Raw genomic sequence first — 26,420 nt, 5'->3', positions numbered from 1 at the left:
CTTTGTCTGGCTTAGTCATTGACCACAATAGCTGATGTATTGATTGATTCAGAGTTGCAGAGTGTATACAAATGGGTGGTGGTTAAATCTTGGACTTAGGCTCTTGGTTGTCTGCTGAGTTGCCCACGTGGTCTTCCAGGTATATTTTCTTCATTAAACATCACAGGCTCACTTTCTGCCAAATGATAATAAAAATAACAACAGCTTGGACTGAGGGACAAATACATCTTCTCTTGAATCCTAGTTCATTAGCTGTGTGGCTTTGTAAAAACATTTAATCTCTCTGAGTCTCAGTTTCCCTTTTTATAAAAGATATAATAAAAAGCACAGCATTAATAACAACAATAATCTTGTTCACTAGCATTGTATTAGTGACAATTTAAGATTTTTATCTTCATTCACTCATTTAATGTTCTCAACCACTGTACAAGTCAGCATTGTTTTTTAATTTTATGGAACAGGAAACTGACACTGAAAATGCTACAAAAAGACCCAAATTCAACATATATGGATTGGACCTAAAAAGTCCAAATGCAGAACAACTACTGCTGTGATCAGCTCATGCTGTGACTTTTGTTCTTCTCCACGTGGCCTAATTTCATACCGTGGCTGGCTCTGGGCAGAGTTCCATGTGACCAAAAACAGAGGCTGTAAGGATTCTTAACGTCCAACGTCAAAGTTAAACACTTCATGGAGTGGTGTTGCACTGGTCAAAATGAGTCACAAGGCTGAGGCAAATTCCAGTGATGCTGAAATAGACTCCACCTCTTCATTTGAGAATTGCCAAAAACACATGTAAATTTGCATTTAGAATAACGGGGTCCATCACAGTCATTTTTGCAAACACTACCACAAATCTTTCAGGGGTTTTTGTTATGCTGTGAAATGGCCACACCTGCTGTCCTACTCAATAACAATGATGAAACTCAGTTGTTAAAATAAACTAAATTTGGTATCCTTTACTGTGTATTAATAGGTGAGAAATGTATTATAGAAACATTGTACCAAGATACTCTAGCTTACTCTCACTTAACCAGAAAATTCAATAACTAAAGTGTTATTTTTAAATGAATATTGATTCTTTAACATTTTACATATATAAATATTTAATTTCTCCTATCAATGATGAAACCATGCCTTTGACAGTATCTGTTATGGAAATACAGAATTTCATTAATTCTGAAACACTAAGTACTAAAATAATCACACTTACAGTATGGGTTAGATAAAATTATGTCATATCAAATAGTACCAAAATTTTAGTATCATAGTGCTTATATTTCAATTCTAGCATCAGATTTCATTTTTCTCTCAGTGACATCATGTTTTTCAATAGCAAATTAGAAGCTCAATAGTACATTTCCAGGATAAGAATTAGAGGAGTGAGCATTTGGTATAGCAGTTAAGATGCCATGTGTGATCCCCGCATCTGATATCAGAGTGTCTCTGTTTGATTCCTCATACCACTTCCAATCCAGCTTCCTGCTAATCCACACTCTGGGAAACAGAATGTGCTGTCTAAAGTATTTGAGTCCATACTCCCCACATGGGACAACAAGATTCAGTCTGGGTTCCTGGCTTCAACCTGGCCCAATCCTGGCTGTTGCAAGCATTTGGGGAATGAATCAGAAGATGGAAGATCTTTTTGTCTTTCTTTTGCTCTGTGTCTATGCCTTTCAAATAAAATGAAAGTAAATAGATAATTTAAATAATCATTTCTAATCACCAATTAACTCAAAAATGGAAATACTGGAGATACTGTATGTCATGTATGTCTTAGCTATTTCATTATGGAAAGATACTAAGGCCAGGTTTTGTTAGTCTTTGAAATGTTGGTTTTCCTGAAAATTACTCTATTACAAAAAAAAAGTTTAAACAGTAGTACTCCAACCCAAATGCCAGATATATTTTGCATCTGGCTTGACAATGCCTTTGAGGCTCCTCCATACCAATCCATGGCCAGCAGTCTCCTTTTCAGATGTATATGTGAGGGTAGTGACAACAGAGTCAACATCAATTCCCTGTCATCAATACCCCTGTCCTTAACCAACATAAATGTTCTTATGTCATCTTTTTGTGGTAAACTAGATCACAGAGTTATAATATAAAATTAACATTGCTCACATTACGATTCTGCGTGCAAGATGGATTGAACGCGTTAATTTCTTAACACGTCAAAATTTGTAGTTTTGCTTTACCCAGAAATAACTCAAGACTGTGCTCAAAAACCGACCTGTCACATTCTGGAGTGCGAAACTTATGATACTCAGGGGAGGGACACCTGTGTGTGGGGTGACTCCATGGTATAAAAGGTGCTAATTAAATACATGACAAAAGGGATCATTCTCGAAGGATCTATCTCCCACATTGGTGGAGGAGCCCAAGTACATCAGTCATCTGCTGCTGCTTTACCAGGCACATTAGCAGGGAGCTGGATTGGAGTTGGAGCAGCCGGGATTTGAACCAGCACCCATGTGGTATGCTGGCACTGCAGGTGGCAGCTTTACCTGCCGCACTACAATGCCAGCCCTGCATTACATTTTTAATACTCTGTATATGAGGACATGAGTTTTGTGGCATAGTTATATATAATACCTGCTCAGCATCTCACACAATGTCTTCATCCACCTATCCATCTATGTATGTAGATATCTAAATCTTGTATAGTCACTAGAAGCATTTCAGAACTGAAATTTAAAAAAAAATGGTGCTAATGGTATTTTCATTGAACAGTCCACTTTATTTTTGTCTGTTAAATAATTTGTTAAATAATAATTGAGACTAAGAATGAATAGCTGTTCTATTTAATGTTGGAAAGAGTGAGAAGCTATCATGGCTGAAGGACTTTTGTTGATAATGACATTAGGGACATTATAAAGTCATTTTTGGAAAAAAAATTTTCGGTCTACATATATATGTCTATATATATATATATGTACATCTATACCTCAATTTCTGAATTCAATTTAGGTGATATAAAACTAAGTTACAATTGAGCTTTAAATTCTTGTCTGTTACATGTTATGATGCCACTGATGATTGCAATGTCATATCAAAAAACAATGGATGAAAAGTTTTTAACCAGTAAGGAATCCTCTTCAGAAGCCATAAAAAGGGCCGGTGCCGCGGCTCACTAGGCTAATCCTCCTCTTTGTGGCGCCGGCAGACCGGGTTCTAGTCCCGGTCGGGGCGCCAGATTCTGTCCCGGTTGCCCCTCTTCCAGGCCAGCTCTCTGCTGTGGCCAGGGAGTGCAGTGGAGGATGGCCCAGGTGCTTGGGCCCTGCACCCTATGGGATACCAGGAGAAGTACCTGGCTCCTGCCATCAGATTAGCGTGGTGTGCTGGCCGCAGTGTGCTGGCCGCAGTGGCCATTGGAGGGTGAACCAATGGCAAAGGAAGACCTTTCTATCTCTCTCTCTCTCACTGTCCATTCTGCCTGTCAAAAAAAAAAAAAAAAAAAAAAGCCATAAAAAGACTTCACTGACACCCTAGCAGGTACCAGAGACACAGGGCTTCCTAATAGCAGAGAACACCACTGTTCACAGTGTTTGTCCAACCACGTTGATGTTCTTGGAAGGTGAATATTATATCAATGAATGATATATTTACTATGGGTCTACATCGTGTCCGATTGTGTACTAGGGGCCTAAGAGGCAGATGTCCCTTACAAATACAGCATTTTTAAATAAAAAGATGGTAACAGTTTTGTAATAATCTGATAGTAATCTGAAATCAGACCTGAAACTTCAATGTGCCTGACCCCACCTAGCAGGAGTCAAAGTTGGGTTTTGTAAGAAATTGAATGAACTGGTGACTAATTTTCTGACTTAAAAACATGATAAATACTTTGCTAATCAAAGTTGGGGGATTTGTTGGAATCAAGTCTGCCATTTTGCGTACTCCATATCAGTATGTTGTACTTGACCTCCCTCACATAAAGTAGATAAGGACAGTGATATGTTGGATTGACATACCGTTGTAGCCGTGGCCTTTACCAGCCATCTGAGTATCAGAATGGTTTTGGAAGTAGTTGGGATGGAAGGAATGTTTGGGTCATTGTGATCCAGGATATAGTAGTTATGTATTGTGTAATAAATTATACTCAAAGCTCAGCAGCTTAAGATGACATTCAGTATACAGTTTCAGAGGACCAGAAATTTCACAGCAGCTTAGCCAAGTGGTTCTGGTTCAGCATCATTAAATTTATTCCCAGGCTGTAAATCAGATCTGTAGTCATCAGGATCCATCAGTTCACTTAAATGGTTGTTAACAGACCTCGGTTCCCTGCTGCCTACTGCACCAAACTTCAGTTTCATGATATTTGAGCCAGATTTTCCTGGTTTCCTCACAATACATCAGCTTCTCTAAAGTGAATGACTCTCTCTCTCTCTCTCTCTTTCTCCCTCTCTCTCTCTTTTTCCATATATATATGTGTATATATATATATGTTTTATATATATATATATATATAAAACCACCACATAAATTCTGCTGTTTTCTTTAGAAAAAAAAAAAGGATGTATTTACCTGAAAGTTATGGGGTGGGGGGAGGGAGAGACAGAGAGAGAGAGAGAGAGAGAGAGATCTCCCATCCACTAAGTAACTCCCCAGATGACTGTGAAAACCAGACCTGGGCCAGGCTGAAGCCAGGAGCCAGGAGCTTCATTCGAATCTCTTACGTGGGTTGCAAAGACCCAAACAAATTGGGCCATCTTCCACTGCTTTTCTCAGGCATTTAGCAAGGAGCTGGATTGGAAGTGGAGCATCAGGGTAATGAACCAGTGCCCATATGGGATGCCAGCATCACAGGCAGTGGCTTTACCCACTCTGCCACAATGCCAGCCACAAATTCTGTTTTTTTAATCCAAAGTTTTGATGCTGGGAAATTATTTTAAGTATTTGTTTCTCAGTTTTGATTCCGGTCTTTCAACTCAGAAACTATGAAAGATCTTCCTTAATCCAAATCCAAAATGGATTTTAGGACTACCAGAGGGCATGTTTGGCAAGCAGTTTGCAGTTTCTGCTGTAGTTGGGATACTACAAAATGTGGAATGGAGATAACTCAGATATGGATGTTGGCCCATATTCCAAGAAGAGCTGCTATTATTATACAGGGATAAGCAATACAGTGTATACCTATCAATTGCGGATGCATGTTTAGCATCCAAAACAACACCCCACCTTAGCAGTTTTTCTTCTTTCGCATCTACCCACCTAGCCTTCTCTGCTGCACGAACTCTATTCTATTTATCAGCTCCTGTCTAGATCACTGAATTTTCCAGTTATAACTCTTAATTACTTTTCCAGTTATTATTCTTACCCCTCTACATTTGACTCTTACATTGTTGCTAAGTTCAAAATCCTTAGCATAATGTATAGGGCCTAAACTGAACAGTCCCCTACTTATACCTCTACTTACTCTTTCATCTTAATATGTGCCAGGCTCTCTTACACCTGAGAAATTTTTGCATAAGCTGTCAGTCTGGGTGTACATGTTTTCTACTTTTGTTTTATATGTTCTTAGTCATCTTTCATTTCTCAAAAGATGTATTTATTTATTTGAAAGGTAGAGTTAGAGAGAGAGATGGAAAGAGCACCTCCATTAGCTGGTTCACCCCCCAGATGACTGCAATGGCCAGTGTTGGGCCAGGTCGAAGCCAGGAGCTTCTTTCTGGTCTCCCATGTGGGTGCAGGGGCCCAAACACTTGGGTCATCTTCCACTTCTTTTTGGATACCATAGTAGGGAGCTGAATGGGAAGAATGGGAAGAGGCACAAACTGGTGCCCATATGTGATGCTGGCATTGCAGGCAGTGACTTCACTGAACCCCTTAGTCATCCTTCCTATTTCATTATGTGCCACTTCCTTAAAGAACTTTAAATTAAGTCCCCTCTTTTGTAATCTTTCTGAAATTTGTCCTTTAAGTCCTTCGAAGATGCAATTAAAAAGTATGTGCTTATAAGTGAGATTTTATTTTATGGTATCTATTTCTACTTATTAGACCTCCAGGTCAGTGAAGACAAGGACCACATGAGTGTTTAAGGGCACCTCCTCAGCAACTAGCCTGCTGCATGGCATGTGTACCATGCTCAGAAAAACATTTGCTAAATGAAAGAATGACAGGTTTATGACTACCCCTTCCATGATTCGGGCCGAATCAATTAGGTTACTTGATAAGAGACTGATCAGTTATACTCAAGAAAAATGAGATTATGCAAATCCATAGACCAGAGTAAGGTTGCATGGTGAAATGGAAGGAATACTTGAAGTAAGAAGGAAGAGCAGATATAGAAGTGCATTTTGTCTACTTCATGCTTTAAGTTGAAATAAATCTGGATGTGGGCAATTTAGGATGTGACTGACAAATTACTGGCTTTGTAGCATTTTGTAATTTTAGGGCACAGTTAGCCAATTTGCTAATAATCTTCATTGCCTTTATGTTAAAAAGTATGCAGCGTCAAAAACAGATCATAGAATTTATTTCTGTACCAATCTTCCCATGTTTATAATTGCTCTTTCTTTGTGATCTTTTTTTTTTTTTGAAGATTCATCTATTTATTTGAAAGTCAGAGTTACACAGAGAGAGGAGCGACAGAGAGAGAGAGAGAGAGAGAGAGAGATCTTCCATCCAATGGTTCACTCCCCAACTGGCTGCAGCAGCCGGAGCTGCGCCGATCTGAAGCCAGGAGCCAGAAGCTTCCTCGGGCTCTCCCACGTGAGTGCAGGGGCCCAAGGACTTGGGCCATCTTCTACTGCTTTCCCAGGACATAGCAGAGAGCTGGATTGGAATTGGAGCAGCCGGGTCTCAAACCGGTGCCTATATGGGATGCCGGCACTTCAGGCCAGGGCTTTAACCCACTGTGCCACAGCGCCGGTCCCTCTTTATGATCTTTCAATATTCATGATCTAAAAGTTAATATAGAAGATAAGAATAACCCCCTATGGGTGCCCAATCAAGTCCTGGCTGTTCTACATCTGATCCTGCTCCATGCTAAGGTGCCTGGGAAAACAAAAGATGGCCAGGTCTTGGGCCCCTGCACCCACATGGGAAACCTGGATGGAATTCCATGCTCTGGGATTCAGCTTGCCCAGCTGGGGCAGTTGCAGCCATTTGGGGATTGAACCTGTGGATGGAACATCAATTCTCTCTCTCTCTCTCTCTCTCTGTAACTCTGCCTTTCAAATAAATAAGTAATTTTTTAAAAAAATTGGAAAGAAGATAAGCTTTAGACTTTTACCAGTATAGCATGAATTACAGGAGACTGACATGCTACCTTTATTGATGATTATGATTCACTTAAACTGAAAGAGAATAAATACAATGAGGATTTCCTATGTATCTCTCACATCTTATAATATTAATGATCAAGGTAAGCAAAGAACAGTATTCAGGTATATGTGTAAACAGAGGGTGAAAGAAGTTGTCCTTAGTGTTATCAAGTGCAGTATTTTGACTTTATAATTCTTCAACTCAAAATAACATCTATAACTTTACTAGAAATGCCACCAAAGTCAACTAACTTATGAAAATGTTCTGTGTACAATAATCATTGCTGAATTTAGGAATACAAAGAAATTAAAATATAGTCAGGTCCAGAATGACCTATCCACATAGAGGTGAGCTCACAGGCACACACACACACACACACACACACACACTCACCCCCTTCAACTTTAAAATAATGTATTGAGATATCTACTTCCAGGTGAGTGTTATAAGAAAAATGTCTGATTAATCCTTGGAAAGCCTGTGAAGATAAATTTCTGTGAAGCAATTAAATAATAAGAGGATTATAAAAAGTAGGGCTAGAAAAAGGTATTTCAAGGAGAAAGAGAATATGTTAAAAGACCTGTCAGTCTGGTAGTTCATGTTCTTTGGGGAGTGAGGAGTTTCCTGGTATGACTAGATTCTATATGGCATAATAAGAATGGGAAAAAATTAAAAGGTTATCTTGATGCCCCGGGTAGTCACTTATTTTCTTATTTTTGTACTCTGTGATACTGCAGATCACATGGATTTTCATTGCATTTAGCATAGCATATATAAAGTTAATCAGATATACATGAATACATATGGGGGATATCTGTCAATATGTGATAATCTGTGGACATTCAAAGCATATTTCTTGAATTAAAGAGTCTGGAAAATTTAAGTTGCAAACAGACTCAGAATATTGTGCTATACATGCTAGTTGGTAAGTTCGGAGTTATGTTTTTTTCACTTTAAAAATTAGGAGGTCCCTCAGAATAATTTCTATCTTCTCTTTAAAATTTGAAACATCTGACAACCCTGAATTTATAATCCAAATGGCAGCATCCAACTGAAGTTGAGTGGCAGCCACCACCAATCACAGGGCTCTCTCTGTGCTTGGCCAAAATCTCCACCTCTCCCTTTTGTATTACACTCAGTCTATTTCACCCATTTATGCTTCTTGCTTGGCTGCTGTAGATTTTTTTCCCCTTTGCAGCAGAACAGGAGACCAACAATAAATAGCACATTATCAAGTATGTGTTTTAGAAATGTTTTGGCAGCTGTGTGAACTATTTAAATGTAAAAGTAGGTCAGGATATAGAACATTATTATGTGTTTAACAGTATCTGAAAATAGCTTTATGTGCTTGTTAAAAGAAATGTATGTATATTTTTGTTCTATCATGTTCTTGGAAGCATAAAATTATTTTATTATTAAAAATAAATAAATTCAGTCCCAAAGTGAAAGCAAGCTTCTTACATCATTCCAGCATAGTTCCAAAATAATAAAGATGATATTTCAGTGTGCCCATAAGCAACAGAGTTAATTGTAAAACAGAGAAGTGTGATTTGCTTCAAAATCTTCTCAGCTCATGGGGTGATAAAAATCACTCTGCAGGACACAGAAGAGTTGGAAGATACCAACACATATTTACAAAGCAAGCACATGTTTTAGGATGCATTGCAGATGATCATTGAATGTGCAGTGTATGTTTCATTTTGCCTGCTTCGTGGATTTTGGATATTTTTGGCAGACTGTCTTTATACATTGTTCTCGGAATACAGAAATTGCACAGTACAAGCTGAATAGGAGAGATGACTGTTTACCACTCCTTTTTCAGAGGTATTTTTATCATGCCTTAGCAGCAGATATTATACACCTAATCCTTTCTCCAAGATGTGAGATAAAGTGTTGTGAACAAGTGTGTGGGGGTTTTGAGTTTTTTTTTTTTTTTTCTTTCTTTAACAACCACCTCTGTTTGAAATGAGGTGTGTTTGCAGTGCCAAAATTAAATATTCAGTTTTGTCAAGTACTATAATCAGTGGTACAGGACGGGTAGGTGGGAGAATGCTGAAATCTCAGGTTTTTCCTATTGCCATGATTTGAAAAATGTTGATAAACATTTGGAGGAAGTGAGAGATGGCAGGAACAGGTTAGGAACTGGTAGCTGCAGAAGCACCAGCGAAAACTGCCAGCAAATCGCTCCTGACATTAGTGCCTATATATGGAGGAAGGCTTTACGTCCCTTCTAATTTTTTTTAAACATCCTTGCATAATTCAAACAGAAAATCTGATGAGAACATACCTGCTTTTTTAAAATTTATGGGGAAATCAGCGTCTTTGCATTTCTGCTGAATAAAATGACAGGATTGGCTCCAGGTTTCTATTCCCAGGAAGAGCCTTCAGGTTCGTCTGTGTGACAGGACTCTCCATAGAGGTTATTTTTACCTGGCATGGCTGTGCTGTTACTGATGCTGCTGCTCTCGATGGCAGAAATAACTTCTCCTGTGGGTGTCTCGGGCAGAATGAAAGCTGGGTCAAGGTGGAGAGGTGAAAAGAATCGTGAGTAACCAGGATTTTTTACTCTTGGTGCAATGGTTTCTTTCTTCTTTATATTTAGGAACGCATCCAATCTGCCTAGTTTTGCAGTTTATAGTGTTTCCAAGAGATTGTTTTAGGACTTAAAAATAATTTTACACATTAAATATGCATGCAGAATAAATGGGCTCCACCTTCTGTAAGCTCCACACATCTGCAGTATTGTTCTGGATTTCATTGCAAGAGTTTGCTTGGCTTTTCTCATTAACTCTTACATATCCTGATACTTGTAAAGACTTAGAGCAGATACAATTAAAGGCTATGCATTTAACTGAACATCATCTCTTCTACATAAAGTTCAAATATGTTGTTGGTCATTGTGGACATTCAAATACTACTATGTGGTAAAATTCCTTATATCTGAGTACTTGGCTCAGAGGGACGCAACAGGTAAGGAAATTACGAATATAATAGCAACTCTTAGTTGAATAACTTAACAGTTGATTCCTTAAAATTGGGTGCTGACAAATATATTACTTTCTAGAGTAAGTAATTTGCTTATTTACTTCCTATGAAATGGAGACCTGCACAACTTGACCATGAAATGTGTTTGTGTATTTAAGAAATACAATATTTAAACTAATATTTTAGATTCAGAACTGAATCTTTTTTTCTTTTATGTTAATGAAGAGAGAAATGGATTTCACATTTGTCTGCCTCCAAATTCACTGGCTAGGACAGCCAATGTCTTTTCTCCCTTTTATCATCTCATAAGAAACCACAGGTGGAAGGGGGTGTGTGTGTTACAAGTAGATACATTCTTCTTTTCCAAGTTTAGAAGTAGAATTTTAGAAATTCCACTCTTTAGACCTATTTTTTAAAAGAGGAATGTATAGAAATAGACCCAGGAATCAATTTGAAGAAAGGGAAATGGTTATTTTAAAAATTGCCAAATACCCAGTGGAGATGTGCCAATAAGCTTGTTTTACTGGCACTTGCTCTGGAAGATTCAAAGTAACCTTGAAGCTAATTGCCAAACTATGACTTTTGGTTTAATCATGCCTTGACCCATTTAATTTTCTCTCCTACTGACTTGAATGGGAGTTGGAAAGCTCTGACGGATAGATCAATGGGGACTGCTCCGCTAGCAGAACAAGTTAGAACAGTTATGGGTTTGACTTGCCGTGCTTCCAACCAGATCTCTCAGTGCTTGGTTATGACAGGCCTTTCATCTCCCTTTCTCTGCTTCATTTTTATTTTTGCTCTTATTATCTCTCTTTTTTTACTTCTTAGAACTCAGAAAAAAGCATATCTATAGGTCTGGCATAACGAATGATGGCTCTTATTGACCATTTATTCTCTGGAGGTACAGGTTTCCTCTGTGTTCTCACCATGAAGTCTAGATCATGTGTTCCCACTGAAGAATGCTAAGGGAAGAATTCTTTGCTCTCCAAATTTTGGGATCCATCAGATTTACTCCATCATAGTCTATAACCTTATTTTCATCTTTACATATCTAGCTTTCCAGTTTATAATATTTTCACAGCCATATATGAAAATCTTATCTATGGTAAGCCCATGATAATAAGTAAAAATTTGACCACTTTTACTTACAGATGAGGAAATTGATAAAACAAAAGGTTAAATGACTTGCTCAGAAGTGTTTTTCTGATTAATCACTTACAGACACTGCTGGATGGTTGGACTCAGTGCTCTTTCCAGTGTGCAAAGCTTCCTCAGAGAAGCATCCAGCTGGGCAACCTGTACCTCAGTTCCTCAGTCAGCTTTGAGACCATATTGAAAATAGGCTCACAATGAGTCAGTTGTAGAGTACTCAAGATGTTACTCTTTCAGTTAAGTGCTCCCAGAGTGTTCCTTCTAGTTGGATGTAAGTTAACGTCTTTGGAGAACCAGAAGCAAGCTATTTGAGAATTTCCAATCTTTTTAAACTGTATATTTAAGGAGATAATATTTGTAAAAAAGTGGAAATGAGGTTGGGGTGGAGAAAAGGGTCGGAACTGTGGTAAGGCAGTGGTTCTTTATATAGAAATAAAATTTTATGCTTTTAAGAGGTAAATGAGGTACAAAATTTTGTATATTTTGATCAGCATGGTGGTCTCTGATGCCAAAAAATAAGTGATAACAGGGCAATATAAAACCTTAAACTTATGGATTCTAACCTTTTCCTTTTCAAATAAACATCTGGAAAATGTGAAATTGAGAAATTGAAGCGCACTGTTGCAATGTAGAGTTTGAAAGAGAAAAGCTTAGATCATTCATTGAGGATTGTTCAACTAACAGAATTCCTTTGGGAGCACAGATCAATTGATTTTTAACAATAAACAAGTTATGATGGAAAGCTCATATTCTACCAAATATCTACCAAATAGCCTCCCATTGTCTTCATTTCTTATTCTTTTAATTTTTATAATGACATACTTTCTAGTTTATTTTATAATCATAATCTTGAGCCTCAGTTAAGAAAAGAATTCAACAAATAGTAAGAAGAAAAAAAACAAACAAGAACACTATTCCTCACAGCAGAGACAAAGGCTATAAATAATAATCAAATCTCAAAATGTCCATTTCATTCATAGACATTATATTATTTTGTATTCTATTAGTTACCACAGATCAGGAAAAACGTGACATGTGTCTTTTGGGGACTGGCCTATTTCACCAGGTAGAATGGTTTCCAGTTGCATCCATTTTGTTACAAAAGAAAGAATTTTATTCTTTTTTATGGCTGAGTGTAAATCCATAGTATATATGCACTACATTTTGTTTATCCAGTCAGCAGTTGATGGTCATCTTAGCTATTGTGAATTGAGCTACCATAAACATGGGCTATAGGTCACTCTTTCATATGCTGATTTCATTTCCTGTGGGTAAATTCCCAGGAGTGGGATGGCTGGGCCATATGGTAGATCTATTTTCAGATTTCTGAGGAATCTTCTTACTGTCCTCCACAATGGCTGCAGTAGTATAAAATAGTTAATAACTTAAAAATAGTTCAAACTCACAGCAAATACCTACATATCACACTCTTCAAACTATTTAAGGATGAAGAAATATTATTATGCTTATATTTTCTAAACAAACATATATGGAAACTGAGAAAGCAATTCCAATAGTAAAATTTATTGAGGAAAAAGCTTGTGTCTACTAAAGTTTAGTCAGCTAGCTAATAGTCTCAGCAGGAGGGGTTACGGAAAGAAAATTACTATCTGAATGAAGCAAAGTATACAATCATGACTTAGAAAGAATTTTACTAAGGAAGCAATATCTATTTAGTCTTTAAATATATACAAGTGTAACTGAACACAGGAAGTGTCATAAGTTTATGTGATTTTTCCCAAGGCTTTTGTAGGCAGAATTCCAAAGTTAGAAGAGTTATCATTATCTATTCAGCAAAATTAGGCCACGAAAGTATGAGTTTATGTAGTACATCCACTTATTTCTACTTTGAATGGCTACGTGACAGATGTAAACATCCACATCTTTACTATTATGTAATTTCTAATTACCAAAACAGTATGCTGATAATTTTGTATTTCTTCCTCCCTTCCATATTCTCAGATAAAATTATGTGAGGATATATCAAAAGAAAGTATGTATGAAGAAAAATAGGATCTAGATCACACTATTAAAATTCTAATGTAATCAAAAATTTCCCCAAGACTTTTATATAAATGCTTCAAATGTGAACTTCATTCTTGCTTTTCAAATTGCAAACTAAAGTGTATATATTTTTGAAAACAACTTGTAGTAGCTGAAATACTTAAATTGTGATATTCATTTATGTAAGCGTCTTTTACCCTCACCTCCTTGTTTGTTTACACATCAGACTACATCTTCCCTGACATGAGACCAAAACTTCTGTCCTCCAAGGGAAAGGAAATCATTCTATAAAAGTACCAAAATGGACTTCTGGTTTTTCTAATTTGTTTTTAACATTTCACCTCGGGCCGGCGCCACGGTTCAATAGGCTAATCCTCCGCCTTGCGGCGCCGGCACACCGGGTTCGAGTCCCCGTCGGGGCGCTGGATTCTGTCCCGGTTGCCCCTCTTCCAGGCCAGCTCTCTGCTATGGCCCGGGAGTGCAGTGGAGGATGGCCCAAGTGCTTGGGCCCTGCACCCACCTGGGAGACCAGGAGAAGCACCTGGCTCCCGGCTTCAGATCAGCGCAATGCACTGGCCACAGAGGCCATTGGAGGGTGAACCAACGGTACAGGAAGACCTTTGTCTCCGTCTCTCTCTCTCTCACTGTCCACTCTGCCTGTCAAAAAAAAAAAAAAAAAAATCACCTCAAAGATTTCAAATGAACCTCTGTGATTATCTTTAATCATCTTCTCCCTTTTTTTTTGTCACTGGCCAAAGGTCAAGTGTTTCTTCAAAATCCTTGTTAGAATATTATAATTATTCAGGCAGGGTTCTTTACAGAGGCCCTGGAATCACTTAAAATAAAATGTTTAAAGCTTAAAAAAATTAACTACCATTGCTATTTATCTATTTTTATGATCCTCATCTCTAATTTATTAACAATATCATAGACTATACAATTCTCCAGATTTAGTATTACAGAACAGTTTTCCCCTCTTCTTTCAGAGTACTAGTTTTAAAAGATTAGAAGCCACTTAGATAACTTAGTAATTTTGTGTTGAAGACCATTGTTTCACCTTCTATTCTTTGTCTCTTCCTCCCTTTCCCAATCACGTTTTATTAATTTTTGAAACATGCATTTTGATATTAATCCACAATGTAATGTTACAAAATGTTACAAAAGAAATTCTTCACTACTTCTGGTTCTATTTGTATATGGAGAGAAAATATTCTTGCAAACAATTAATAGCTGTATGGTGAACACAAAATACAACACTGAGAGTTATTTCCAGCCAAACATTAGTATCCAAAATATTCTAAGGCATAACTTGAAGTGTATAGTACAACACAGGCAACTGGGAAACCTCTGAAGCTGATAGGATTTACCACCCAGCTACCTCAGGAATGACTGAGCCCTATTAGAGAAAGCATAATATGCTACATTGAAGGTAACAGGCAAAACCAATGTTATAACAAACAAGTGTCACTCCTCACTCTGCAGGACAGATCTTCATATGTAATTTCTGAGTTATCAGATACAGTCAGAAGGTAGATAGCTCATGTATTTGAAAAAGTTCATGTGACCAGAGAGGAATATCTTTATGGCATAATACATTTATATCATATATGTACGTATATTTTTAATATAAAATTTGTCAGAGTGAAACTCACAAATATTTTTCAGTTTTTTATGTTAACAAATCAGTGTTGCATGTTTACAGTCATTTTAAGTGCATTATTCTTGGAGGAAATAATTATTCTATCACAAATTCTTTGTAAGTTAAATAGTTGGAGAAACATAATTTCAGAAGACCTATGAGTTTAAGTCAAGGTGATGATAGGCAGCCAGGCTATTTAAACTATGCTTCCTTTTTAAAAAATATTTCATTTCATTTCATTTTTAAAAATTTATTTAAGGTATACAAATTTCGTGTGTTTTGTATAAACAAATTTGAGAAAATAGTGATTATTTCCACCCTACTCTCCCTTCCACCCACATTCCCACCCTCCTCATACTACCTTTCCTATTCCCACTCTTTATTTTTACAAAGTTATATTTTCAGTTTACTTTGTACTCATAAGGTTAACTCTACACTAGGAATACAACACATAGTATTTAAAAAAAATACACTGTTTCTCAACAGTAGAGAAAAGGGCTGTAAATAATCATTAAATCTCAAAATTTCCATTTCACTCCAATATATTACATTTTGTGTACTCTTTTACTTATGCCAAATCAGGTAAAACATATAATAGCAGTTTTTTGGGAACTGGCTTATTTCACTAAGTATAATGGTTTCCAGTTGCATTCATTTTGTTGCAAAAGACAGGATTTTTTTAACAGCTTAGTAGTACTCCGTAGCATATGTGTATAATAATTTCTTTATCTAGTCATCAATTTATGGACTTCTGGATTAATTCAATATCTTAGCTATTATAAATTGAGCTGCAGTAAACATGGGGGTACAGATAACTCTTTCATATGCTTACTTTCTCTCTTGAAAAATTTCTGATCATGTCCTTTGCCCATTTCTCAACTAAATTGTGTGTTTTGTCATTGTTGAATCTTGAGCTCTATATAGATTCTATATATTAACCCTTTATCAGTTGCATAGTTTGCAAATATATTCTCCCATTCTGTTGGTTGCCTCTTCACTTCACTGAGTATTTCTTTTGCAGTACAGAAGCTTATCAGCTTGAATTAATCTCATTTGTCTATTTTGGTTTTGATTGCCTATGCTTATCAGGTCTTTTCCAAGAAGTCTTTGCCTATGCAAATTTCATGCAGAGTATTCTCAATATTCTCTAATAATTTGATGATATTGAGTCATAGATTTAGGTCTTTAATTCATTTTGAGTGGATTTTTGTGTAAGGTTTAAGATAGGGGTATTGTTTCATACTTCTGCAAATGGAGATCCAGTTTTCCCAGCAGCATTGGTTGAAGAGACTGTCCTTGTTCTGGGAATTGATTTTAGCTCCTTTGTCAAAGATAAGTTGGTTGTAGATGCAGATTAATTTGTGGAGTTTCTATGTTGTTCCATTTGTCTCTATGTCTGTTTTTGTTCCAGTACTAGGCTGTTTTGATGATAACTGCCCTGTAGTATGTCTTGAAATCTGGTAGACTATGCTTTCTTAATACAACCATGGTGCAGAGAAGATTTTAGTAGTTACTGTAAGGAAAGAATGGAAATTATGTGATCTCTGATTAAACATAACCTTTTATTACTCCATTTCTGTTAAATAAGATATATTTTAATTGAAGTAAGTTAATAATTATTAAAATACTTTGTATTAAAATGGCAATAAGATAATTATATCATGGTTCAATTAAATGGACATTCTAAGTATTGCATTACAGACAATGAAATTATTAGTTCAACAGCAATGACCTTTAGAGCAAAACAATGCACACATATTCTTCCCAGTTGGTTAATCTTTGATTGTTCAGAAAATCAAGTTTAATTAGTTCTTTCATTTGAGCTGCCTTCAGTGGATGACACCAAATCATTTCATCCATCCCCAGTGAATAGAAGCAACTTTGTTGGATTCTACTTCTCTTGATGGCCAGGTCTGTTGTAGGAGTTTGAATACAAACAGCAGAGGACTGATAAGAACTTAGCAGCAATTACCTTTCTAGGACTGAGACTTCTCTTTGGAGCTTATGGATTTGCTTTTGGTTTTGTACCTAATATACAATATACAATTATGGTAGAAAGGCTTGTGTTAATATGTACACCCAGATCTAAAAGGACAAGAGTTACAGAAAATGATTTTGCCCATAACAGTGCCACCAAGGTCAGTAAGTTAAACCCATAGCAGATGAAGGGAAAGTAAATTCCTTGATCTATAACATTCCAGTGTTACTATGTTCAACTTCACTAGCTTCAAAATTCGGCGACCAGGAGAAAGTGCTCAGCTGTTCTGTAGATGCTTAAAAAAACAGCTGAACTCAGCTGTCACACACATGAATTGAAAAGCAATTTCCCAGGTAATCCGTTCTCAAACCTTCCACATTGAAAGGTTAAAACTCTACAGAAGCATGACTTCGAAAGAGAAAAAATAACAAGTCTGACTTGATTTTGATAAGAGATAGAAATTAAGTATGTGGAAATTAAAAAGAGGTTAGTAATCTTATAAGATGAAGAGTATAAGTGTTTGCAATCTCAGATTTTGTAAATCTGGCATGTATCTTGATTTGTGTGTCAGAGATATGATCCTAGGTTATTGTAGCATGATGACAACTATCTCTTCTATGATGATTTCAAGTATGACTTTTTTGACTGTAACAAATAAATTTTTAAATATGGAAGAGAATGTAGGAAATATCAGCTATATCGTAGATATTGGAGGTTTTTAGCTTTTTGGTGTGAAGGATATTTTTCTCATACTACGCAGGTGATAAGACAACTGAGTATTATTTTTCATTTCATTTTGACTTTAAAATAAGAGATTTAAACTCAGAAAAATGTATCCCAAGGGTAGGTTAAAACCACACCTAAGAAATCTTTGAGAAATCTATTTTGCAGTAGAGCTAAGCTCAAACTTTACTGTTCTCAGTTCTTCTTAGAAAGCATCTATTGCCCTGACTGTTGATGAACAACTTAATACTTTATGCCTCCTAGTATTTTTTTGTTTGTTCTACTTAATACTATTGGTTGAATTCTGTAATTAATACACAGTTATTCTTAAATGTTGATACTTAACTGAAAAAAAATGATCCCTGTTAAATATAAGAGTGGGAATAAGAGAGGAAAGAGATGTACAATTCGGGACATGCTCAAGCTGACTTGCTCCAAACGGTAGAGTTAGAAACATACCAGGGGACTCCAATTCAATCCCATCAAGGTGGCATGTACCAATGCCATCTCACTAGTCCCAGTGATCAATTTCTGTTCACAACTGATCATAATGATAGGACTACGAGTTCAAGGGATCACATAAACAAGACTAGTGTCTGCTAATACTAACCAATAGAATAACAAAGGGAAAGAACGATCCAACCAACATGGGAAGCGGGATACATAGCAGACTCATAGAATGGCAGATGTCCTAAACAGCACTCTGGCCTTAGAATCAGCCCTTAAGGCATGCGGATCTGGTTGAAAAGCCCATGAGAGTATTTCAGGCATGGAAAGCCAAGACACTCTGGCAAAAAAAAAAAAAAAAAAAAAAACCTAAATCAAAGATCTCTGTGAGTGAGATCCCAGTGGAAAGAACAGGTCATCAAAGAAGGGGGTACCTTTCTCTGAAGTGAGGCAAGAACTTCCACTTTGACTACAACCTTGTCTAAATACAATCAGAGTCGGTGAACACAAAAGGCTTCCATAGCCTTGGCAACTCATGACAAGAGCCTAGGGTGATTATTGATGCCATAAACAAGAGTGTCAGTTGTTAAGTCAACAACAGGAGTCACTGTGCACTTACTCCTCTTGTAGGATCTCTGTCCTTAATGTGCTGTACATTGTGATTTAATGCTATAACTAGTACTCAAACAGTATTTTTCACTTTGTGTTTCTATGTGGGTGCAAACGGATGAAATCTTTACTTAATATATACTAAACTGATCTTCTGTATATAAAGATAATTGAAAATGAATCTTGATGTGAATGGAAGGGGAGAGGGAGCGGGAAAGGGGAGGGTTGCCGGTGGGAGGGAAGTTATGGGGTGGGAATGCCATTGTAATCCATAAGCTGTACTTTGGAAATTTATATTCATTAAAAAAAAAAAAAAACAAATAAAAAGAAAGCATCTATTGTCTGCCACTTGCAGTTGCTACTACATTACACAGTGTTCAAAATTTTTATGTACTTGAACTCAGTTAGTTTTGGTCAGTGAAATGAAGTCAGACCTTGTGCCTAAGGAAGTGCGATGATGAAAATATCATTGTTGTAACTTGCCCCAAATCCCTGCTGAGGTAGCCACAATTTTTCTATGAATCTGTTAATACACTTACCGTTAAGATTTCACACACTATTTGTGAGCTTGGTGATATTTACTTAGCCTAAAAATGCTAAGCAGGCTCAACTGTTGTATAGTATTGGTTGATCTCTCCTTTTTGTTATTTTTGTTTATCCTGTGAAATGGTTAGCATTCACATTTCCAAAATTGTTAGAACATTTTTCTCAGAAACAGAAACAGAGGGAATGAATGTGAGTTCTTTTGTGATGTAAGACCATGTAATTGAGTGCATTGAGGAAGAGTAAGTGATAACTTTCAGACATGTTGGCTGCCCATTAACCTGAAGCAAAGCAGCAGTTCATCATAGAGGAGCTTTGTAACCTGAACAAAGTTATGGACAAGAAGCTATGAGCTACACTGGGAATTTCATCATTTTAACTCCCAAGGCAAATTTTTCCTCAGTTAATGAAGCTCTCCTGAAGATATTAAAGTCCCCCCAAAATAATAGCTAATTTATAGTAAAATGATGGTCAGGAATTTGGTGTAAAATGATGGTCTGTCTCACCCCAAATTTAGTTTTGTATAAGGCAGATAATGTTACCAATATCATTTTCTCACAGAGAAACTATAATAGCAGACGTACCACTGTCCAAACCTAATGCTTCCATAAATATGCTGAGAGAACTGACATGATCTCTCTGGATCTTTGTTTTTATCCATGAAATAGAGATAATACAATGTTATCCGCCACAAGTTGTAAAGAGTTATCACAGTGTCAATAAAGTTTTGGCACATAAATATTCGAACACTGGGGACTCTGATGGTGGTCATTATAATCATTATTAGTAGTGTTGTGATTATATTAAATCCGGCTTGTTCTCAAAATGCCTCTATTTCTTTTTATTGTATATATTCATCAGCAGTAATCACCGACAGGAAAACAGCTGATTCCTGAGAGCATACTGCTTCATTGGTATAGGATCCAGCTCTTGGTGTCCAAGAATAAAATGTGAATTAAAGATGTAGATGAAGATTGGTGTTAGATATCTATCAAGAGTGAAGAGATGGGTTGGCAAATTATAAAACCAAATGTTTTGGAATACATTTTTAAAATTATTTATTTATTTATTTTTCATTTACCTGAACAACAAAGAAACAGAGACAGACAGACAGGCAGAGACAGACACAGAAACACATCTTCTATCCACTGATTCCTCCTCGGATGCCTGCAATAGCTAGGACTGGGTCAGGCTGAAGTTAGAAACCTGGAATACAATCTGTTTCTTTCACATCCATGGCAGAATCTCAAACACTTGGGCTGTCATCTGCTGCCTCCTGGGGTGCAGATTAGCAAGGAACTGGATTGCAAGCAAAGCCAGAACTCAAACCTAGGCACTGTGCCTCAAGATGCAGGCATCCCAAGCAATGTCTTCCACACAGATCAAGCATTCAACTTGTGGGAATATTTTTATAATGGGTTAAGTAATTCTGTACAGGCTGAAAAACATCTAATTCCAATCAAACCATAAAGCTCATTTTCATTCATGTTTATTTTCTCTAATTCTCATATAAATTTTTTAAAATTATAATAAGTGCTATGGGAAGCAGGATACACAGCAAACTCCTAGAATGCAGATGTCCTAAATAGCACTCTGACATCAGAATCAGCCCTTAAGGCATTCGGATCTGGCTGAAGAGCCCATGAGAGTATTTTAGGCATGGAAAGCCAAGACACTCTGGCAAAAAAAGAAAAAAAATCTAAATGAAAGATCTCTGTGAGTGAGATCCCAATGGAAAGAATGGGCCATCAAAGAAGGAGGCACCTTTCTCTGAAGGGAGGCAAGAACTTCCACTTTGACTATGACCTTGTCTAAATATGATCAGAGTCAGTGAACTCAAAAGGCTTCCATAGCCTTGGCAACTCATGACAAGAGCCTAGGGTGATTATTGATGCCATAAACAAGAGTGTCAATTTGTTAAATCAGCAACAGGAGTCACTGTGCACTTACTCCCCATGTAGGATCTCTGTCCTTAATGTGTTGTACTATCTGAATTAATGGTAAAACTACCACTCAAACAGTACTTTATACTTTGTGTTTCTGTGTGGGTGTAAACTGTTGAAATCTTTACTTAATATATACTAAATTGATCTTCTGTATATAAAGATAATTGGAAATGAATCTTGATGTGAATGGAATGGGAGAGGGAGCGGGAGATGGGAGGGTTGTGGGTAGGGGGGAAAAAGCCATTGTAATCAATATTCTGTACTTTGGAAATTTATATTTAGTAAATAAAAGTTAAAAAAATTATAATAAGTGCTCAGAGAAACAATTACTTTATATTTTGAACTTAACATTCTCAAGTCTATATGCAATACTTGGAACAATAGGTCCTACTTGTATATAAATTTTTTTTTAAAAATCAAATTGTGTTAAATAAATATAAATTAGTAATCAGTTAACAATTGATGTTACACATGCACACTCACCCTATATCCATATGATTATAACCAACCCATGTTGTTTTCCCCTGAAAAGTAACAAAAAAGAGCACTTAAAAATGTCATGAATGTCAGGATTAAATCTTGAGGAAAATTAGAGAAATATCGGTGCTCTGCCTTTGCCAGGAATTTAGTTTATTTTTATTGCTGTGTGTTTTCATTTTATTTGCTAGAAAGTATTGAAGGTTCCTGGTTTGACTTGCAGAGTACATATATTTATCATCCCTTACTTTTCCGGATGCTCATGATTGGAAAGTGTACAGAGTGTACTGATCTCTGATTCATTACAGTCCTGTTTTTCAAAATAAATACAGGAGTATTCACAGTTACTTTCAGGAACTTAATTGATTAAGATGTTTCCAGGTTAGAGGACCATAACTTATCATCTAACATTCATATATAATATTAGCCATTCCCAAAGGATTTCATTTTCCCTCTTCTCTTATTTTTTGTTTTTTAAAAAAATTTATTTACTTATTTGAAAGGCAGAGCTACAGAGAAACAAAGGCACAGAGAGAGAGAGAGAAAGAGATCTTCCATCTGCCGGTCCGCTCCCCAAATGGCTGCAACAGCTGGACCTGGGCTGATCTGAAGCCAGGAGCTTCTTCTGGATTTCCCATGAGAGTGCAGGAGCCCAAGAACATGGGCCATCTTCTACTGCTTTCTCAGGCCATAGCAGAGAGCTGGATAAGAAGTGGAGCAGCCAGGTCTTGAACAGGTGCCCATAAGGTATGCTGGCACTCTGGGTGGTGGCTTTATCCCCTAGGCCACAGTACCGCCCCTTTCCTCCTCTACTCTTAAACATTATTTCTCAGGAGAAAAAGCAGACCCAGTTCACATTTCTGAAGATTTTGTATGCTTCAATGAACATTTTAATATCAATTTGTAAATTTTTTAGCTTTTAAATTTCAACTTACTGTAATATCATATTAAAACTGAACTTGATAACACAATTTAGAGACTGGTCCTTCATAAATAAATAATAAATACTCAATGAATATAGTAAGCTTAGAGAAATTAGTTTCAGATTCTTTATTTAGTTTCAGATGCTTTATCTACTACTTTGTTTACTGGATTAAAATACATAATACAGTGAGGTATATGGTCTATCAGTTAAGATATTATTTGAGACTCCTGCATCCTAATCAGAGTGCCTGAATTTGGATCCCAGATCTGTTCCGAACTCCAGCTTCCTGCTGATGTGTGCTCTGAGAGGCAGCAGCAGATGTTGTTTCTGTGAGAGGACCTAGATTGGGTTCTCTCTCCTAGCTTTAGCCTGGCCCATTCCTGAAGGCTGCAAGTATTTGGAGAGTGAACAAACCAATGGAAGATTATCTCTCACTCACAATCTGCCTTTCAAATAAATAAAATAGATTTGAAAAAATAACTATATAAATAGTATAATTATTTCCAAGTGATCAACATTTTTGTTATCTCAAACTTAATGTTAATATAAAAATGTATCACCTTGGTTTATAATCTGTACTCTGCCAAGGAGTCAGTTTATATTCAGTAATTAGTGACTGTTGAAAGAAGTATTTCATGTCCTTTTATCATATGCATTTCTAAAATTAAAATTATTTATTATAAGATGAATCAGTCCACAAAAGTTATGGGAAATTAAGAGGATATCTTTGAATCACTTTTACCAAATCATTAACTCAATTAATAAAATAACCTAATTACACATTTAGACACCTTTAGCTAATTAACATTCTAATTGTGATTTTTCAAAAGAACAAATTGTTCTTGTGCATCTACTTCCTAAATAATCCACTTAACTGAATAAATATTTATTTAGTCATATATTATTTAAAATAAAAATTTTTCCCAACTCAGACCCACAGTACATAAAATGATACCTAGCAGTCTATGTAAACATTTTGAAATCAAGCCATCATTCCTTTTTTTAAAAAGATTTATTGATTTATTTGAAAGGCAGAGTTACAGGAGAGGCAGAGGCAGAGAGAAAGAGAGAAGTCTTCCATTGCTGGTTCACTCTCCAGATGGCCACAACAGCCAGAGCTGAGCCAATCCAAAGCCAGGAGCCAGGAGCTTCCTCCAGGTCTCCCATGTGGATGCAGGGGCCCAAGGACTGGGGCCATCATCTACCGCTCTCCCAGCCATAGCAGAGAGCTGGATCGGAAGTGGAGCTGCTGGGACCTGAACTGATGCCCAAGTGGGATGCTGGCGCTGCAGACCGGGGCTTTAACCTGCTGTGCCACAGCGCCAGCCCCAAGCCATTGTTCTTGACTGCTAACTGATTATCAATATTTAACGGGGGAAAACTGAAGATTACTCTTATTATGAAAGCTTGTGCTGAGGTTTGTGAAGCGAAGCCTTCATAGTAAGAGTGCAAATGTTTAGTGTGCTGGGATAAAAAAGTAAAATGTTGAAGTGGCCTTACCACACAAGCCACCACTTGGGATGACTGCATCCTCGCTCAGGGTTCCTGTTCTAGTCTTGGCTATGCTGTTTCAGATCTAGCTCCTTGCTGATGAGCCTGGGATGAGTTCCTGACACCTAGCTGGGAGCCCTGGATGGAGTTTCTGGCTCCTGGTTTCAGTCTGGCCCAGGGCCCTGCTGCTGCAGACATTTGGGAATTAAACCAAGGGATAGAATCATCTCTTTCTTTCTGTCTCTGTCTCTGTCTCTGTCTCTGTCCCCCCCACCGCCTTCCTCTCTACTTTCAAATTAATTTAGTACTTTGTTTGAAGCACCTGGCTTCTGGCTTCCGATCAGCGCCGGCCGCAGCGGCCACTTGGGGGGTGAACCAATGGAAAAAGGAAGACCTTTCTCTCTGTCTCTCTCTGCCTGTCAAAAAAAAAATCAATATTTTGTCATATGGATAAGAACCAGAACAGTGTAATTTTTGGGTTTATGTATAAAAATTCATGTCTGCCAAAAATAATGTGATTAGAACATATGTTTCCCTGATATTAGCATTTTTTTAAATATGCAGTCTAGTGTGTGTGTTTTGTAGAGGTTGCTATAGATGTATATTTTTATAGAGTGACTCAGGAAATTGATATAAAATGTGGAAAATATGTTAAAACTCTGATTTCATGTAGAGGAAATAATGCAAACAGTTTTGAATTTATTTTAGATGATTGCAATATTTTTTTCTAATTTAATAGTTTGGCTAAGGATTCACATTTACCATTTTTGTAATAAATTTACATTTGATGACATAATTTGAAGAGGTGATCACCACAGAACAAACTTTCCTCAATAAGTAATTAAATATGAAACCAAGAGTAAATGTGTAGCCAATAAACCTAAGTATTAGGAGTTACACAGTACTATACAAGGGCCTACTGTGAGTGAATCAGCAAGCTGTCTGTAATGTCATTTTTGGATCATGTTTGGAAAACACATGTACAAATCCTATCAAAATTTTAAGAAATAAGGACAGTGTATTTCATAGTCACATTCATGTAATGTTGTATGTGCAAATGAAAATGTCTACAGGTGGAAAAATATGAAACACCTGTCATTTATATTCTATGCAATGATTCCATACTCTTCTGTCAACTTGAAAGCATCAGGTTTTTGTCCTATTAAAAACAATCTTGATGTTTTTAAGGCAAATTTTATAGAGTGTTGGATATGTGGTCATTTTTTTTCAATTTGGAAGTAATTTAAAATCTTCTGGCAGTCTGCTTAGATAAATATGCATATGCCAGAATGTGCACAATCACCTTTGATTTAGAAATATGTGTTAAATCAATGTGTATGAAATAATTGAAGAAACTGACAGATCTGAAAGAAGTGAGAGAGGGAGCTGCACTCATATCAGAAGCAAGAATGCTCACTACGAAGGGCACAGTGAATGCATAAGAGCTGCATGTTACTACACTTGATCTTAGCCAAAAGGCCGAGAAGCGATGGGGCTGCGTGTTAGTAGTGTGCTTGACATGGTCCTAGAACCGCACCTAGAAGTCAGCATAAACAGAGGTCCAAGGGCAGTGAGTCATGTACGACCTTATGGACTAGAATATAGGTTTGAGGTTTATAACCAGATGTGATGGCAAGCCTCTGGATATCTTGGAAATGAAGAGAGAAATGATGCAACAAACATGTTTAGAGGACCACTCTGGCTCTGTATAAATACAAAGATATAATGTTGCACATTCCTCTGTACATTGCTTTGTCAGATGAGCCACAAGCACACATTGCCACAGACCTAGAACTCCCTAGCACCCCTAGGACTTGATCAGAAGCCCTCAGTTGTGCAGGCGGCACAGAATTCGAGCACCATGACCAATTCTCTTTCTCCACACAATTTGGTTCTCCACGAGGATGATCTTCTAATACAGGCATTCTCTGGAGGATTTTACCCATAAGAGGTTGACCATTTAATCATGTAGATTGAGAGATTTGTATTTCTATATATGTACAGCACTGTGCATCTCTGCTATTAAAATGTCATCGAGAGAGCATGATTAGGATAAAAGTATCTCAGAGGCCCCTTGGGTTCTTTGTAATAATTTTTAAAAATTAAGCATCATGGTTGGGACTGGCTCTGTGGCGCAGCAAGTTAAGCCGTTGGCTGTACTGCCAGCATCCCTTATGGATGCCAGCTGAAGTCCCAACTGCTCCACTTCCTATCCAGCTCACTGCTAATGTG

At 37.0% G+C, this 26,420-nt stretch overlaps 1 protein-coding gene and 1 pseudogene across 3 annotated transcripts in view; one reads left to right on the top strand and one right to left on the bottom strand.

The window, feature by feature from the left end:
- Positions 1-26,420, top strand: part of ROBO1 (roundabout guidance receptor 1) — a 1,215,767-nt gene that overhangs the window by 341,741 nt on the left and 847,606 nt on the right. Inside the window, exon 1 of one of the 3 annotated variants that reach the window (XM_051859420.2) lies at positions 8,708-9,813. The exons of the other annotated variants lie outside the window; for them this stretch is intronic. Within the exon in view, the coding sequence (XP_051715380.1) occupies positions 9,705-9,813 (109 nt within the window). The 5' untranslated portion in view covers positions 8,708-9,704. Of the gene's footprint in view, positions 1-8,707; positions 9,814-26,420 lie in introns of those variants that run through there. 3 annotated transcript variants of the gene reach the window in all.
- Positions 25,434-25,679, bottom strand: LOC127483001 (U2 spliceosomal RNA; annotated as a pseudogene).

This window comes from Oryctolagus cuniculus, chromosome 4 (assembly GCF_964237555.1).
Source record: "Oryctolagus cuniculus chromosome 4, mOryCun1.1, whole genome shotgun sequence".
NCBI lineage: Eukaryota > Metazoa > Chordata > Mammalia > Lagomorpha > Leporidae > Oryctolagus > Oryctolagus cuniculus.
Note: the sequence above shows the minus strand (reverse complement) of the source record. Positions and strands in the feature narration are given on the sequence as shown.